Here is a 17973-nt window from a genome sequence, read left to right as displayed (position 1 = left end):
TATTTCTGAATCCTTGTTGTAGTTGAATAAAGGGTAAAGTAAATTTGGAATCCCCTGTGATTCAGCAGTTTCTGTATGTAAAATGTATGTAAAACAAATCTTTCTGCATATTGAGGGTCAGTCACTATATTAAGATTCTTGAAGATCTAATAACACCATAAGAGCTACATATAACTCTGGTTTTTGAACTGAATTATAAGGACTCTCAACCACCTTACTTATATATTTTTTTGACTTACATACTGCCTTTCCCAATTTATTTGTATCAGCATAAAATGTAGAGGCTCCAGAAATTGGCGTCCCTTTTATTGTATGAGAAAGGAGGGACTTGAGGAATGTGGCAGAAGGGAATGCATTGTAGGGAAAGGGAGGGGAGAGAAGAAGGAAGACGGAAGAGGCTACAATAAGAGGAGAGGGACCTTGAACATGTGGCCAGAAGAAACAGCAAGGGACTTTATAGCTGGGGAATGAGTTAGAATAGCTCAAAAATCTGCCTGATCTAGGCTTACAGCCTCTCAATAAGATACCTGGATTGTGTTCTTTTGTATGGGCTAGCTAGGATTATAATTTCATCCCACGTGTTTCCTTCGAGAGGGGCAAAGAGAAATTTTCTGTTGATATGAACTGAAGGGGGAAAGCTGAGGAAGCTGGGGGTAGAAACAGGAGTGATACATCCACAGGTCAAGAATACTTGACTTGTAGTCATGAATAGCTGGGAGGGATGGGGACAGGTTCTCCTGTAAGTCCCCTGAAAGGAGCAGTGACCTACTGATGCTTTGGCTTTGGTTAATGGATACTAACATCGGATTTCTAACAGGTAGAATTTTGATATTTCTGCTATTGTTACCCATCAAATGTGTACTAATCTGTTACAGTGCCACATGCAGTTGATATAACAACTACTGGACTCATTCCCTTTTGCATTAATATACACCTCTTGTCCATTCATAGAGTCCCTGGGTGTGGTAGTTTGAATGAGAATGGCCCACATAGGCTCATATGTTTAAATGCTTGGACCCTAGTTAGTGGAACTGTTTGAGAAGGATTAGGAGGTGTGGCCATGTTAGAAGAGGTGTGTCACTGGTGTTGGGCTATGAATTTTAAAAGCCCATGCCAAGCCCACATATGCTTCTATCTCTCTGCCTGATGCCTTTGGATCAGGATGTGAAGCTCTCAGCTACTACTCCAGCACCATCTCTGTCTGCTTCCTGCTATAAAGATCAAGGACTAATCCCCTAAAACTGTAAGCAAGCCCTCCAATAAAACACTTCCTTTTATAAGAGTTGCCTTGGTCATGGGGTCTCTTCACAGCAATAGAATGGCAACTATGACACCAGGATATAGAAAAAAATAAGCTCTTTGGCCACTCTTATCAATGACCATGGGAAGGAAGAATAGGATCGCTTGCGAGAGAAAAATGCTTGAGGTGAGAGCCTGCTGCATGTGTTCTGTTTTCAGGCCCCCTCTATTAGCACTTGTTACTACGCAGAGTGATGGGGGTGGGGGGAGATCAGGATAGTAGCTCCTGCCTGAATTAAGGTCAAGCCTAGAGGTCAATTCCTCCCCCCATTCAAATAGCAGAATTCATAACACTGTCACCCTCGATGGCTCGGGAGTTAAGGGAACTCACTGCACAAGCATCAGGACCAAAGTTCAGATTCCAGAACCCATGTAACCAGGTGGACATCTCATGCATGCCTCCCAGTACAGATAGAAGAGGGTGAAGACAGGACGGCCTCTGAGTTTTCCAGACTGTCCACGAAAGCATGAGCCTCAGGTGTGGAGAGAGACCCCGATGTAAAATGAATAGGAGGAGGGTAATAGATCAGGGCACACAGACATCCACACAAACTCACATATACAAATAAGCAAATAATCAAATTCACAAATTATCTTTTAAAACGCAAAACGGAAACACAAGCATGAATTTCCAAAAAAGAAACTTATTTGGGAACAAAGGTCAGGATTAGAAACCAGGGACATACGTGTATAAAACTGGAATGGTCCCTAATACTGTTCGGTGAACACAGAAAAAGTCGTGGGTTTTACTAAGAGAGTCTCAATCACTTTGAATTGAAGGGAGGTGGGTTTTTTGGGGGTTGGGGGGGCTTTATTGCTTTAGAAAGCTGGCAAGCGGCAGAAAGGACTATATAAATCCAGTCTAATGGTCATAGCAGCTCTGTTGCTAGTTACTATGTAAAACTATTCTTAAAGCCAGGAGCCTTTGTGAGTGGATTGATTTAATGATACAGTTCTTGCCATAAATGTGCATAGCCAGTGTCTCCTGTGGAGAGGAGATTCCTTTAAGATGGGATAAGATAGGAATGACTCCACTTTGAAAAATGAATTTTCACAATAAGAAACAGGAAAGAAAATAGGTGAGGTTAGGAGTTAAGTCTTTCTATCCAGCAAATTCAAACACACATTTGTTCAACAACTTTCTTTTGCCAGGCCTTGGGCAAAGTGCTTAAACTGCACATTCTATGGAAGGAAAAGACTTGCACTCCCTAGGCACCTGGGAAAGAACATAATGAAATAATCTGCCTGTCCATCCACCATCCACCCACTCATCCATCCATCCATCCATCCATCCATCCATCCATCCATCCATCCATCTACTCATCCATCCACCCACTTACCCATCCATCCATCCACTCATCCATCCACCCACTTACTCATCCATCCATCCATCCATCCATCCATCCACCCACTTACTCATCCATCCATCCATCCATCCATCCATCCATCCATCCACTTCTCCATCCACCCACTCATCCATTCATCCATCCATCCACTCATCCATCCACCCACTTACTCATCCATCCATCCATCCACCCACTTCTCCATCCATCCACTCATCCATCCATCCACTCATCCATCCACTCATCCATCCATCCACTCATCCATCCACCATCTACCCACTTATCCATCCATCCATCCATCCATCCATCCACCCACTTATACATCCATCCACTTATCCATCCATCCATCTATCCATCCATCCATCCACCCACTTCTCCATCCACCCACTCATCCATCATCCATCCATCCACCCACTCATCCATCCATCCATCCATCCATCCATCCATCCACCCACCCACCCATCCCTCCATCCATTTTTTTTCATTCAACAAATGAATGCTCTGCACATAAGCTGCACTAGGTCAGGTAATATTATAATAAAGTTTGCATAGGCATTGCCTTCATTTGGTGAGAAAAATAAGCAGATGATAAGCAAAATGACCAGAAATCATGGAAGGGCCTAAAAAGGAAAGGTATAAGGTGATTGGTTGTTATGGGTTCAGAATGAAGAACATTTGGAGTGTGTATGTAAAGTTTGAAAGAACTGCAAGCAGTTGGATTTAACCCTGCAGGTGGGAGAAAAGGTCTAGGCAGTCAATACAAATTTATTATTTTGAACCATAAAAACAAATACAAAAAAAAAGAAAGAAAAGGAGCACATAGCAAAAACAAACCAAACCAAACACAACCGCCCCCCCCCCCCCAAAAAAAACTGTACACAGAGCGAAAGACTCAAACACATACTTGTGAATAAGTAGTTGGTGGGATGTTGCCTGTGTGCATGAATTGCTGGAACCTGAACTTAGGGCATCACACATGCTGGACAAGTACTCTAGTACTTAGCTATATTCTAAACCCTTATTTTATTTTTTAATGTGTGTACTCGTAACATTTCTCTGACATGTATGTATGTATGTATGTATGTATGTATGTATGTATGTACTATCAATATGTCTTGTATACAACTAAGAAAGCTAAGACTATAAACAAACAAACAATAAGTAAATGGGCTGGTGAGATACCTGTTCAGGTGGTGAAAATACCTGCTACCAAATGAGTTTTACACACACACACACACACACACACACACACACACACACACACACACACACACACACACACACACACACACACACACACACACACACTGGGGATATAGCTCATTTCTTACAATGCTTGCCTTGCTTGCACAAAGCCTCGGACTTTATTAGTTTTAAAACGCTTCCGCAGCGTCTTGCCTCCACCCAGACTACATTTCCCAGAATGCTGTACAAAGCCTTGCAAGTCGGAAGTTGATCTATCGATTCCGGCGCAAAGGGCGTCAGGCAATCATGGCTGCAGTCAGATCTCCGTTGTCTCTGTGGAGGTTCCAGTTGAGCACTCGGCGAGCACGGCGGGTCTGTACTCGGGTCGCAGCCCAGCGCCACTCCGATGCTCTGCTCGCGACGTGGTCCCAGCCCTTTGAAGTGGGGCAGCCTCGCCGCCCTTTCAGCTCCGAGGCAGGTGAGTGACCGCCAGAACTCTGTTGAGAGACTGGGAAACTTAAGAACTTACTCTTAACTAGTGGAAACTGCGCGGCAGGTTGTCAGACAGCGTCGGCTTCTGTCTGTCCTTGCAGAGCTTATCTAAGCCCTCTTTTATTCATTCATTCACTCAGCCACTAGTGCTTGCGCTCCGCTCTTTGCCAAGCACTACACTACACTAGCTTGGGGCATGCTGTAAGGTTGACCCGGGCTCTTTTACCCCAGTGGCGATTGACAGAGCACCAGGATCCGGGTTGCGTCGGGCGGCGGACCTAGGAGCATTTCAAACTGGGTTGGTCGGACAGGGATGAGCTCCAGGGAAAATACAGTCAAAGCTACCACCAGGCTAACTATGCTAAGGTGAAAATAAGCATTCTGAACAAGGGGAGATCATGACCAGACGTACAGAGAAGAAACTGAACGCTGGTATTTTGGGGAACCTATTTTGGAGTTAGGATCAATGATGTCTCTTAAGTACGCTTCCAGGCGTACGTAGTTGAGTAGAGAATATTAGTGGTAGAAACATTGTTTATGTGTTTGATTTTTGAGTTTGGATGTATGACTAGGTAAAAATGAAAATTAAAAATGAGAAGGGAGGCGGAATTATATTGTTTTGTATAGAATTTGAGATGTCTTTGTTATTCCGAGTCCAATATGTAGCTAGATTGAAATTGAAGAGCATCAAGAGTGAAAACGATCGCTAAAGTTGCGCAGGTGGGTGAGATTGTCCTAAGTGTGTGTAGTGCCGAACATTTATTGTTACTGGAGCTCGTGGGTGACCATGAGCATGAAAACAGGATTTTGGTCTTCAAAAATGTTCTGGCTAGTTTTGTGTCAACTTGACACAAGCTAGAGTAACCTGAATGGAGAGAAACACCTCCATAAGATCCAGCTGGAGGACATTTTCTTAATTTGGGCTGGGAGTCCTGGATTCTATAAGAAAAAGCCGGTAAGCAGCAGCTCTCCTTGGCCTCAGCATCAACTTCTGCCTCCGGGCAATTTGTTTTTTGTGTCCTGACTTCCTTCGATGATAGACTACGATGTGGAAGTGTAAGCTAAACCCTCTCCTCCCGAGCTTGCTTATGGCCTTAATGATTCATTGCAGTAATAAAAACCCTAACTAGGACAGAGACTACATCTCTAAGTGGGGGACACAGCCAAACCATGCGAGTTTTAAACGTGATAGTCATTTTGATTGCGATTTTTAAGCCAATTACTCTCGAGGAGTCTCGTTGTAGGAATGGTTTGTAGCGAGGTCAGAAAAGAGTCAGGCAAGCCAAGGTAAGGAGTAAGGATGGCCTCGGCTAGAGGAATGGCAGTGGGAAATAGATCTAAAAAGAGACGGTTAGCTAAAGTGTTATATTCAGTGTGCTTTTTTGTAGAACTGGGACGATTGCAATATGACTTCATAGGGTTGTTGTGAGAACTGAATATTCTGACCATGGCACATAAGCTCTACACAGTAAATATCATCTGTGTGTTCATAATGGTCATTCCTGTCATTTTAACTGCTTTTTTTTTTGGTGTGGTGGGTATGAGAGAAATCAGGAGTAATTTTAAGTTTCTGGGCTGAGTGACCCGATGGACCTTGCTGTGATAGAGACTAGATTCTAGGACGGCAGATACGAGACAAGAAAAGGTTGCAGGGGGGTGTTATGGTTTGGTAGTATTGGGTTATAGATGAGATGCCCACTGGGAAGTGGGTGTAAATGATCTTGGGCAGAGATTGGGATTTTAGAGTCTCTGGCAGATGGATGTAATTAAACCCATAGAAAGCTAGAAAAGTACCCAGTGGGACGATGAATAGGGAAAGAAGGAAATAGGCCAGGAACCTGCAAGGCACTGTATCTATAGGACTAAGGGCTAAGAGGAACGCAGGAATAGATGGCCTTTCACTTTTCATGGAAAAATGTTTACTTAACATTGGAAAATATTAATGAACTATCTTTAATATAAATATTAGCAGTAAACTAATCCAGTGGCTGTATTTCTTTACCTTATGCTAATCTCCAGTATCCACACAAAGAAACCAAAATTTATTTAAAACTGCACCTGAATAACCAGGCAGTTAAATGATCTACCTTAATCTTCTATGCTAATCTGGCTTCCTCCTAGCCCTATCCCATGATAATTGCATATTATTATTGACCTGGCTCTTTGGGTGTCATGTGCGTTTCTGTGATCTCTGTCTCTGGATCCCTTCTTTGTGGTGCCAAGTCCTCCATCCTCCTTGCTGATCTGAATCTTGCTTTCTTCCTCTCTCCTTCCTTGGGCTGTTGGAAGTCCCATGTCCTACCCTATCCTCTCTTCTGCCCAGCCATTGGGTGATCAGCATTTATTGACAAGGCACAGAATAAGTGGTAAGAACTGTTTATACAAACCTGAGACAGGAATCAATGCTGTGTCCAGACTGAAACAAGGTATGAGGGCAGGGAGATCAGTGTAACAGGGTAAACTTTACACAGTGGGCAGACATTATGCCTACAGGAGAGAGAACAAGGAGGGAGTCAAAGGAAGAGGGGAATTGTGTGAATCAGAGCTGGGCTCAGATGGGAGGTGATTGGGGTTCTAGACCCAGTGAACCCTGGTCAAACCACTGTTCCTAATAGCTAGTTTTCTGTGGATTAGCATTGGCACCCTCATTGGTAAAGTTGGGAGGTAGGAGCTGTTTTGTGGGTGTGCTGCGTCTGGCTTCTAGGAAGCCAATCTGAGGGTCAGAGTGTAGCTTTCTAGTAGAGTACTGCATGCCAGGTCCTCCGCTCCGTTTCCAGCACCTCCAAAATACCAAAAAGAGGAGACACGTCAGTGCCAGGTGACAGTGGTTGTCAGCTTTGGTTTTCATGGTGCTCACAGTAGTAGACTGTCTTGTCGTCTTGGCAGGCAGCGCATGTCATGGTGAGTGTTCAGGACATTTTAAGTGCTGAATGAATTAGAGGATTCCTTAGATGTTAGCATCATGTAGTTTTGGAGCGTATTCTGTACAGACGGTTTTTATTGTTAACTTTCCCACTTAGAGGTCTCCGCCTGCCATTGTGGGCAGCTTCTTATTACTGAAATCATTTTACAGAATCTGGTAGCTCAAAAGTCAAGAAACCTACTTTTATGGATGAGGAGGTCCAGAGCATCCTCACCAAGATGACAGGCCTGGACTTGCAGAAGACTTTCAAGCCTGCTGTACAACCACTGAAGCCACCAACCTACAAGTTAATGACCCAGGCACAGCTGGAGGAGGTATGTCCGCTCGAGTATAAGACTTAGAGTCCACCGTAGATCTCAGTGCTGTTCCTCCATAGGCATGGGTGAGGGGCGAAGGAGGCATAGAGCTGAGGAGAGACATGTGAGTAGGCAGGCAGAGAGGAGCAGAGGTGTGGCCGTAGTTGAGCATATTGGGGTAAAGTCTAGGTGTCTACCCTGAACCTTCTCGCTGCCCCAAACCAGCCTTCTCATGTTTCATCCTGCCTGCTCCAGCTCCCTTCCTGGAAAAATGTCTGCCCTTTCCCCTCAGCAGCCGTGGAGCTGAAAGTTTGCTGAAATTAGAAATCTTCTGAGCAGCACCCTCTTCAGGTAGCAGAGGAGTGCTACTGTATACTCCTGTGTGGAGTATACTCTGCTGCGTGAGTGTATGAGGCATCGACACGCTTCTTTCCGAGTCAGTATCCAGCAGCATCACTGTAAACACTGTGGCACAAAGCACAGTCCCGGCCTGAGAGTGGAGGCTTTGGAGCTCAGTTCTGTCACCCAGTCTGAGAGTGGAGGCTTTGGAGCTCAGTTCCGTCACCCATGCAGCAGCTCCTAGTGCTGTCCCCTGTGTAACTCTTGCTTTCCATCAGATGGAGAGGATAATAGCAAGTCTTGTAGTTTTGGGGCATTGAGGGAACCCAGTACACTTGGTTTCCTCCGTTTTACATGTATGGGTGTTTTTCTTGCATGTATGTATGTGTACCATGTACATGCCTGGTACCCATGGAAGTCAGAAGAGGGCACGGCACCCCTGGAACTGGGGTTATATGTGGTTGTGAGCCACCATGTAGATGCTGGGAACCAAACCCAGGACCCTTGCGTGAGCAGCCAGTGCCCTTCACAGCCGCGCCATCACCTCGGTGCCTGTCCGGTGCATGGCAAGCACAACAGATGCAGGCTTTGCTGCAAAAGTCTCCTGCAGCTCAGCTCTGGCTGCGGCATTCCGGTGCTGCTTGGATAGGTAAGCGGGCAGCCGGTGATCTTCTCACACCACAGCAAAGACCAGGCCCTCAGTCCAGGTTTGGCTTTCACTCACGGGTTCATGGCTGCAACTTCTTTTCGTTGTAGTTAGCAGCATTTTTGATGAGTATCTGCTTTTATCAAATGTCGCTTTGGGACATTATGGTTTTTCTTAAGAGATATTTTATTTCTTTAGGCTACGAGACTGGCAGTTGAGGCAGCTAAAGTACGATTAAAGATGCCACCAGTTCTGGAAGAACGAAAGCCAATAAATGATGTGTTAGCCGAGGATAAGATCTTGGAAGGAACAGAAACAAACAAATATGTGTTTACTGACATATCGTATAACATACCACACCGGGTGAGTATATACCAGATTACAGGATAATCTTTGAAATACCACATGGAGATGGGTCTGAGGGGTGATGTGACTCCCCTCTCCCCCCTCTCTGAAGCTTCCAAAGCAAGCTTTGCCTCTAAAGAAGCAAGAACTGCAAGCAGGTCCATGTCATGTTGTTAGATACCGTGGACTTAGTGCGTGTCACGCTGATACCAGAAACATGTTGTTCTGGCTGGTTTTACTGTTAACTCAACAAAGCTAGCATCATTGTGCTTTCATTTTGGAAGACGGGGCCTAAATTGAGAAAATGTCCCCACCACATTGGCCTGTGGGCAATTGTGTGCTGCCTTTTTCTGTTTGATGATTGATGTGAGAAGATCCAGCTCACCAGGGGTGGTGCCGTCCCTGGCTGGTGGTGCTGGGTGCTGTAAGAAAGCAGGCTGAGAAGCCACGGGGAGCAAACCCATAAGGAGCCTCCCCTATGGCCTCTGCTTCATTGTCCGCCTCCAGGCTCCACCCTGACTTCTCCCAGTGATGGATTGTGTGTGACTTGAGAGTTGTGGGATGAAGTAAACGGTTTCCTCCCCAGGTTGTATTGGTCATATGTTTTTATCACAGCAGTAGAAACCCTAAGACACTTGTGCTGAGACACAGGAGGCAAGTGTAGCCAGGCAGACGGCACAGACAGCAGTGTCAGAAAGAAAGAGACATTCAGTTTACCTAGGCTAGACTGGCTTCCTTAGTTGGCCCTTCTGGAGAAGATCGAGGGTTCTCTCTCTCTCTCTCTCTCTCTCTCTCTCTCTCTCTCTCTCTCTCTCTCTCTCTCTGTGTGTGTGTGTGTGTGTGTGTGTGTGTGTGTGTGTGTCTGTCTGTCTGTCTGTCAGTCATCCTATCCTTTTCCTTTGAGACTGTTCTTTAACAGAGTCAAACATGTCTATCAGGCATTTCAGTCATTGTCAGCCTCTAGTCTCTCTCACTTCTGTTTGGAATCCTTCTCCACCCCGAAGTCCCTACTGTTTTCTTGTCTTTCTAGCTCACTGGGGTTCTTGCATGAGCATAGTGAGGCTACTTACTGAAGCCTGGGCAATTTTATCAGTGTCCACAACCCCTAAGAAAGTGACCCCTCTTCCCTAACAACCATACTGCCAATAGATACTAGTTCTCATGACACCTTGACGTAAGCTGAAGTCATCTGAGAGGAGGGAACCTCAGTTGAGAACATGCCTCCCTAAGATCCAGCTGTAGAACATTTTCTTAGTGGTTGATGGGGGGGAGGGCCCCACCCGTTGTAGGTGGGGCTATCCCTGAGGTGGTCCTGGTTTCTATAGAAAAGCAGGCTAAACAAGCCATGATGACCAAGGCAGAAAGCAGCACCCTCCATTGCCTGCACACCAACTTCTACCTCCAGGTTCCTGTCTTGTGAGAGATCCAGTCCTCACTTCCTTTGAGAGGAACTGTGATGTGGAAGTGTAGGCAAGGCAAACACTTCTCCCCAGCTTGCTTTTGGTCATGGTGTTTCCCTAACTAAGAATGATGCCCAGGGAGGGGTGGAGCCTTTTGTGCCCCTCCTGGTCCATGATGACGTGTTCGCTGGCCTGGTCTTACATCTGTGCAGGTCTCATGCAGGCAGTCAGCGTTGTAGGGAGTTCATGAGTGCAGCAGCCATGCCGTGTCCTTACAGCAGTATTTGACAGCACAGCCACCCTCTCCATCTCCTGCTCTTACATGCCTTCTGCCCTTCTTCAGGCCTGACCCAAGCCCTGGAGGGCTGTGGTATAGATGTCCCGTTTAGACTTGAGCAAGGTGGAGTGGTATCTTATTCCGTCTGTCTGTCTGTCTTTCTTTTTATATGCTGTTTGTTTGTTTTTCGAAACAAGATCTTAGTATATAGTCCTAGCTGTCCTGGAACTCACTCTGTAGACCAGGCTGCCCTTGAGCTCAAAGATCTATCTGCACGTTTCTCAAGTGCTGAGATCAATAATGTAAGAAACCCAAACTTCCCAATGGATTTGTCACTTTTTAGTAGAACCATCAGAAGTTTCATGGGTAGTTTTCAAACATTACTGCTTCCACTGTAGTTTCCTTGATTACCAGTTTAAAAGAGCAGCGTGTCATCTGAAACCAGCAGCTTTTTACTTGAACCATTTACGTGACGAACAGGAGTGATTTGTAGTTGGGCCCTCAGAACGCATTAAAATGCCGATGAGCACTGAGGTTAGAAAAGTGGCCCCTCCTCGCTCAGTCATCACAGTTGTGGTTATAAGTCAGGATTTCAGGATTTCAGCTGTCCTTATCTGTGCCAACTTGTGGTCACACTGCATGCAGTCCAGGACCCAAGCTCATGGAAGGGTGCTGCCCACATTAGGGTGGGGCTGCCTGTCTCAGCATAATCTAGATAATGCCTCTCTCACATTGTCTCTAAGCTGATTGTAGATCCTGCCACGTTCATAGTGTTTGCTATCGCAAGAGCTAAACGGAAGTCTTCACAACTTACCCATCTCTGGCTGCTTTCTGTTTCAGGAACGTTTTATTGTTGTTAGAGAACCAAGTGGCACACTACGCAAAGCTTCATGGGAAGAACGGGACAGGGTGATACAAATTTATTTCCCGAAAGAAGGTCGTAGAGTTTTGCCACCAGTAATTTTCAAAGATGAGAACCTTAAGGTACAGTGAGTTCCATTTCTGTGATGATCATCTGTTGAAGCAGTCAGCTGTGGTGCTGCTGGTAGTTTCACAAAGGTAAAGACAGACACTAATGCAGCAGTGACTTGGTGAGGGAGGGCTCTCACACAGTGAGTTTAGTTGGGGTTTGAATCCAGGTGTGGCAGTCACAGAACCTGTGCCATTTCTGTATGCTTTTTAAAATTGTATTTATTTTGTTTTTTCCTTTTTTGTTGTTTTGTTTGAGTCAGGGTCTGTGTAGCTTTGGCTGACCTGGAACTGTGTAGACCAGACTGGCATTGAACTCACAAAAATCTGCCTGCCTCTTTCAACCCAAATGCTGGGATTAAAGGCCTCACCACCACATGCAGCTCCCTATGTGCTCTTGGTAGGCACACAGGTGGCTTGTGTACTGGGCAGGCCTGCCAGGGTGTCAGGGCAGATGGAAACTCCCACGGTCTCAGCTGATTCCCATTTTGCTATGTGGTTTTAGACCATGTACAGCCAAGACCGGCATGCTGATGTCCTCAATCTCTGTGTTGCCCAGTTTGAGCCAGATTCCACTGAGTATATCAAGGTGAGTGTACTTAAAATAACTCCCAAAGTGTGATTTAAATATGGTGGTGCAAAAGGTTTTTAATGTAACCCTCGAATTCCACTACAGGCTTTGATGCAGCTATAGGAAAGGGAATTACCTTGAAATCTGTTGAGTGTAGATACATGTGTTATGTGTTCAGCACCTCTAAGAGGGAGGGAAGCTGGGCTTGTAGAGTGAACTGGCTTGTTAGTTCCACTAACAGATGATGACAAAGCCTTTCTTTCTCCTTTCTACTCCCCTTATAGGAACAGTTACCCATTAGAATTGTCCAAGTGCACTGAGTGTCTTATAGCTTAGTAAGAATATGTTCGGAGAGCCTGGTTTCATGGGCAGTTTTATTGCGGGTAGCATAGCTGATGCCAGGAACCAGGACTGAGTGGGTGTCGAGGCCCGTGCTCCAGCAGTGATATATAGGAAAAGACAGTGTGCAGACACTTGTCATCTCTAGCCTAAAATGTTAGGTGTTAACAGTACTCTCAGAAAAGGCTTCCTAGGTGTCTTGAAAGGGGTTCCAGAAGTGCAAGGAACAGTGTGAGAGAGGGGAGTTTGGTGAGTAGAGGTATTTGAAAGGACAAAGCAGAAGGTAGAAAATAACCAAGTAAGCTTGAAAGGTGTGTTTGTATATACAGTGCCTATGCAGGGGGATGGATGGTTCAAGGTGGATGGGCCGTATCAAATGTGACCCAGTACTAGGTGAGGAACTCTCTTCATCTTTAAAACGGCATCAGTTTTAAAGCCTTTTGGACGGGCTGGGGAGAGGCTCAGTGGGTAAAGTGCTGCTGCTGAGAGTCCCAGCACCTGTAAAAGCCAGGGGAGTTGGCACATATCTGCGACTCCAGTGTTGGAGGGCAAGGACGAAGGGATCCCGGTGATCTTGAGCTCTGTACTCAAAGGTCGGTACACACAGGCTGACACATTCTATAGTAGGGAAGGCATAGATACGCTGTTCTAGACAAGTGCTCAGTTCTATGCTTGGGTCCTTCAGGTAGTCTTTGTTTGACACAGGGTCACGTGGGCCTGGACCTTTGCTTAGCTGGCTAGGCAAGATGACCAGTGAACTTGCAGGGACCCATTTTGCCATCATTGGGAATATGTGCCTACCACATATAGTTTAATGTGGGTTCTGAGGATCACTCGGGTCCTGTGCTTTTGAGCGATGCAAGTGCATTACTGAGTTGAGCTAGGCTAGAGAGACAGCTTGCAGGTAGACCTGGTTATACTCTGACTTGTGGCAGCATTCCTGCTACTTGGTATGAACCATGTGATGCCACCCACTTCTCATGTTTCTGTGCATTTTATGTTAATAGGTTCATCACCAGACCTACGAAGATATAGACAGACATGGAAAATATGAGATTTTACGTTCAACAAGACACTTTGGTGGAATGGCTTGGTATTTGGTAAATAACAAAAAGATCGATGGTTTGCTCATCGATCAGATCCAGAGAGACTTGTAAGTATGAGTGACCTGAATAATTAGTCATTTACTGCCCAACAGTAAGTCAGTATTTTTGCAATGGCAGTGTATTGTCCAGTGATAGGTTTTCACTGATTTCCATTGGATTTGCTTCTCTAGCATAGTTCTTCTAGTCTTTGCTTTTGTGACACAATCAGAAAATATGTATGACTGCATCTTAAGAGCAGACTGAGATTGTTTTTTCACCCTTACTTTCCAGTGTTCCTGAGTATTGGTGGGTTTTCTAGGCACTCAAGGCTATTACATGGCAATTGTAAAGTAAATGTAAGATCTGGTGGGCACCTATTTTCTAGCAGAACTACTCTACCTGTAGGACTTCCCCGTTGACATGTTTAGCTTATGGAATTAACTTTTTTTGATGGCCCTTGGTTTTTCGAAAAGCTTCTAAGGTTTCAGTAAACTTATTTTCAAAGTGGTGTGAAAGAATGTATTTTTGGCATCAGGTTGATGTTGCTCCCAAGTTGCTAGCTGAACATAACAAACATCACTCATACTGTGCTGTGAAGGTTTTACATTTTTACAAATTAAAGTCTGCCTGGGAATGGTGATGCCTGGGGGCTGAAATGGGAGGAGCTTTTGAGTTTCAGGCCAGCCTGGTCTACTTAGTTAGGCCCTGTCTAAAAACAAAAAAGGGATAGTTGGTGTCTTTAGTTAAGGAAGTTTGTCGATGCTGTTGTTTATTAAAATTACCATTTTGTAAAAAAAGACTAATATATTGCATCATTAATAGACTACTGTATAGTATAACTACACTAGTAAACTTAAAATTCATGACTTGTTTATTGCTGTGGTTATGGACAGAACTCAGTATTTCTGAGGTATGCATGTAGTTAACTTTCCCTGAAGCCCTTGGTGGACTAATAGATTGAGTAAGAAGAGGTGTCAGTAGTCATCCCATCCTCAAACCATGGAAGTGTCTTACTTGCCATTTGAATGTCGCACTCAATGCTTACACTCCTCTAAGATGCAGCGTTGCTGTCCATAGGACAGCTTTCCTAGTGCTAATTCCTGGGTAGCCTGCTTCACCAGCACGTAGTGTGATTCAGTTCATCCGGTGGCCTACCTGGGGGTGGTCAGAAATGCTGTGCCTTTTTGTATTATGTGACCTATAAACTGTCTCCTCAAACTCCTCAAATGCAGACAATGATGCACTTAGTATAAGGATAGAATATCTGGATACTGAAGCTATGGTGTGTGGTAATAATATGTGGTACTCTCCTTATTCTGTAAAAGTTAACTTCTGAAATGGTTCGTGCTTGCCAGGAAGAGCTTTTAACTTCCTAACAGTCCTGGACTGTGAACAACTGCACAGCCTATATTGGATGGAAGAGGATGTATTCTCTACTAAAAAGAGAACAAGTGATTAGTCCAGAATTAGGATTCTGCAGACTTATTTCACTCCTTTGTTTTTGAAAGTAATAATTTGCTCCAATTTTAAGTGTAGAGTGGTTGTTAAGCTACATTTAAATCGAGGCAGATACCAGCATTAGCTTCAGCATAAGCCTTAAACATAACTCCGAAGTGTGGAAACCCATAGAGCCAGTATGCCCAAGTTTTAAAGGGAATTATTTTCATTTTGTATTAGGAAGAGATGTTTTATTGCTGCCTTTATTAGCTGTTAGAGATTACAGCTAACAGACAGTAAGCTAACAGAGATTAAGCAGGACAGACAGGTAATGGCCATTTCAACTTGTTGCCCCAGAAAAGCTTGTAGTTTGGGCAGCTGATTCCTTTTCCTAGAGCATTTCACTAGGTCACTGTGGCTTCAGGCATGTCTGCACTCCCACCATCTCCTGGCCCAGCCATTTAGAAAGTGGGTTAGTCAGAGACAACTTTGGCCCAGCACTGAATTATGGTTTCCTCACCTTTATCTCCTCAACTGGAAGCCAGAAGCTAAGTGTAAGTCTCAAAATGTCCTCCTCATCGCTCAGCTTTGAGCGAAAAGTGGTTAGAAGGTGTGGACTGTGTGGGAAGATTGTTTTGGGGACAGCTGAGAGTTTTCATTTCCATAGAAATTAAGAAGTACAAAGCAGAATTTGTGTCCTGAGTTGTATCAACCTACTTCATGTTGACCAAGTTGCCTGGTCTGGAAATCCTTGCCACTAGGAATTGTTTTTATGGAAAGGGATGTTCCGTCTCCCAAAGAACACAGCCATATTTTCATAAAGAGGGCACTTCCTGTATGGCCTCTTGTCTTACCTGCCTCATAGGGTGGAAGACAAGAGGGCAACCTTGTAGGCTTGGTTCTCTCCACCTCCATGTGGGCTCCAGGATAGGACTCAGGTCATCAGGCTTGTGCACCAAGTGCTTTTTACTTGCTAAGCCACCCCTCTGCCCTTCAGATGCTTTGGAACTACAGAACCACCTTCTCCCTCACCAGAGATAAGTCTGAAATGTAATTCAGCTTAGAAGTGGCAAACATTTTCACAGGGTTGTGTAACCAATGCAAAGCCCTTGGTAATGCTGGGTGTCTTCACTCTCAGGGTTGATGATGCCACCAGCCTGGTCCAGCTGTACCACATGCTCCATCCAGAAGGCCAGTCAGCCCAAGAGGCCAAAGAGCAGGCTGCTGAGGGAGTCAACTTAATTAAGGTAGCATCCTTTGGTCGGTCTTGTGGTGATGACTGAGTTAGGAAAAATCCAGACGTGGGTCATATTTAATGATACATGTGAATATGAAAACATTAATGTGAATGTAAACTCCATTGTTCCTGTTACATGAACTGGGGGCATGTGGGGAATTGTGTGGTACTCAAGATGCTGTAGTAGGCAAGCTGGCAGCTGTAGTTCAGAGGTTCAGACAGTGGGAAGGAGGTGGTCAAGTTCCCACAGGTCCGAACAGCCTCCCACATTCATCAGGGACAAGCGGGTGTCAGGAAACCTTGGTTCTATGACCATTTTGGAACTGCACACAACTCAAGCCATGGGCTCCCCAGATACATCCTCAATGCGAAGTTAATACAGTATTTTCACATGGGAGGCAAGGTCACTGAAATTTTCTCTATCAGTTCCTAAGGACAGAAGTGATGGGTGATACCTCTAAAGGGAGCACAAACTGGTACTCACCATGACTTTCTGTGCTAAGCCAGGCAGAGCAGTAGTATGCTTTTGAAGATTGTGTGTGTGTGTGTGTGTGTGAGAGAGAGATAGAGAGACAGAGAGAGAGAAAAAGAGAGAGAAAAGTAAGCTTGCTAGCTTTCATTCTCTCTGGTTTCTCTATAATGGTTTTCATTTTGATGTAGCAGGAGGTACAATGTCAGGGTCTTAATCTTTGCTGATAGTTTAATAATTATAGAGATGAAAGCCATTCTAAGTTTAGAATTACTATTGCTGCAGCTTTTGGATAAAGTGCTTCTGTCCATATATACTCGTCTATTCAGGGAGATTATTGTGACACTGAAGACCTTTTTGGAAACCGTGTCCCAACTGCAAAAGTGTTAATGACATCTTAAAACTGACTTTATACACTTAGTAGCCTATTGCTCTCACATTCTAGAATTTGTTTTTCTATTTCCATAGGTCTTTGCAAAAACAGAAGCACAGAGAGGAGCATATATAGAATTAGCACTTCAAACTTATCAAGAAATAGTCATCAGCCATTCTGCAACATCCTGAGAACAAGAATTCAAAATGCGTTTCATGTTAATGCCCTTCCATTTTGGTAATACTGAGCTGAACATTTAAAAATCTTGGAATTAAAAGGTATTTACTAACTTAAAGTTTTCTGTAATTTGTTTTCTGCTTTTTTAAATTCTCAAGTATGTTATCCTACTCAGTTTCTAGGTGACATGGGGATGACTGACATTTATATGTGAGTGCCTGGGTATGAATTCCTCTTTTTATATCAGTGCACATAAAAAACAAAAACAAAACCGACTGCCACAATACCGGAAGAGGCTGTGATGGTTTGTATATGCTTGGCCCAGGGAGTGGCCCTCTTAGTAGGTGTGGCCTTGTTGGAGTAGGTGTGTCACTGTGGGTGTGGGCTTAAGACCCTCACCCTAGCTGCCTGGAAGTCAGTCCTCCACTAGCAGCCTTCAGATGAAGATGGACTGAGCCTCTGAACCAGTGAGCCAGCCCAATTAAATGCTGTCCTTTATAAGACTTGCCTCGGTCACGGTGTCTGTTCACAGCAGTAAAAGCCTAACTAACACAGAGACCAACAGGTTACGTTGAGAGCCCAGCTAATCAGGACAGATGCTCAGTAGCCAAGCCATGACACAAGGTCAGAACAAGGCTTTGAAAAATGCCCTTAGTTATTCAAGCAAAGGGTGAAGCTGATCCTGGGTGAGGTGTTTTGGCTCAGCCATCTAAAGCTCAATGGCCATTTTCATTAGGAAGGAAACTCAGGGTTTTTCATTAATTCAAAAGA

The 17973-nt window shown here is 44.6% G+C and overlaps 1 protein-coding gene across 1 annotated transcript; it reads left to right on the top strand.

Moving 5' to 3' along the window:
- The first annotated feature begins 4126 nt into the window (after positions 1-4126).
- Positions 4127-17320, top strand: Mrps22 (mitochondrial ribosomal protein S22). The gene is given in 8 exon segments (NM_001077530.1): positions 4127-4305; positions 7393-7556; positions 8722-8886; positions 11386-11529; positions 12020-12103; positions 13432-13577; positions 16085-16193; positions 17121-17320. Coding segments are annotated over 8 exon segments (1080 nt in total). The 5' UTR covers positions 4127-4133; the 3' UTR covers positions 17217-17320.
- Positions 17321-17973: the final 653 nt, after the last annotated feature.

The sequence above is a fragment of the Rattus norvegicus genome, chromosome 8 (genome assembly GCF_021556685.1).
Source record: "Rattus norvegicus strain SHRSP/BbbUtx chromosome 8, alternate assembly SHRSP_T2T, whole genome shotgun sequence".
Taxonomy (NCBI): Eukaryota; Metazoa; Chordata; class Mammalia; order Rodentia; family Muridae; genus Rattus; species Rattus norvegicus.
This window is presented reverse-complemented; position numbering and strand designations above follow the sequence as displayed.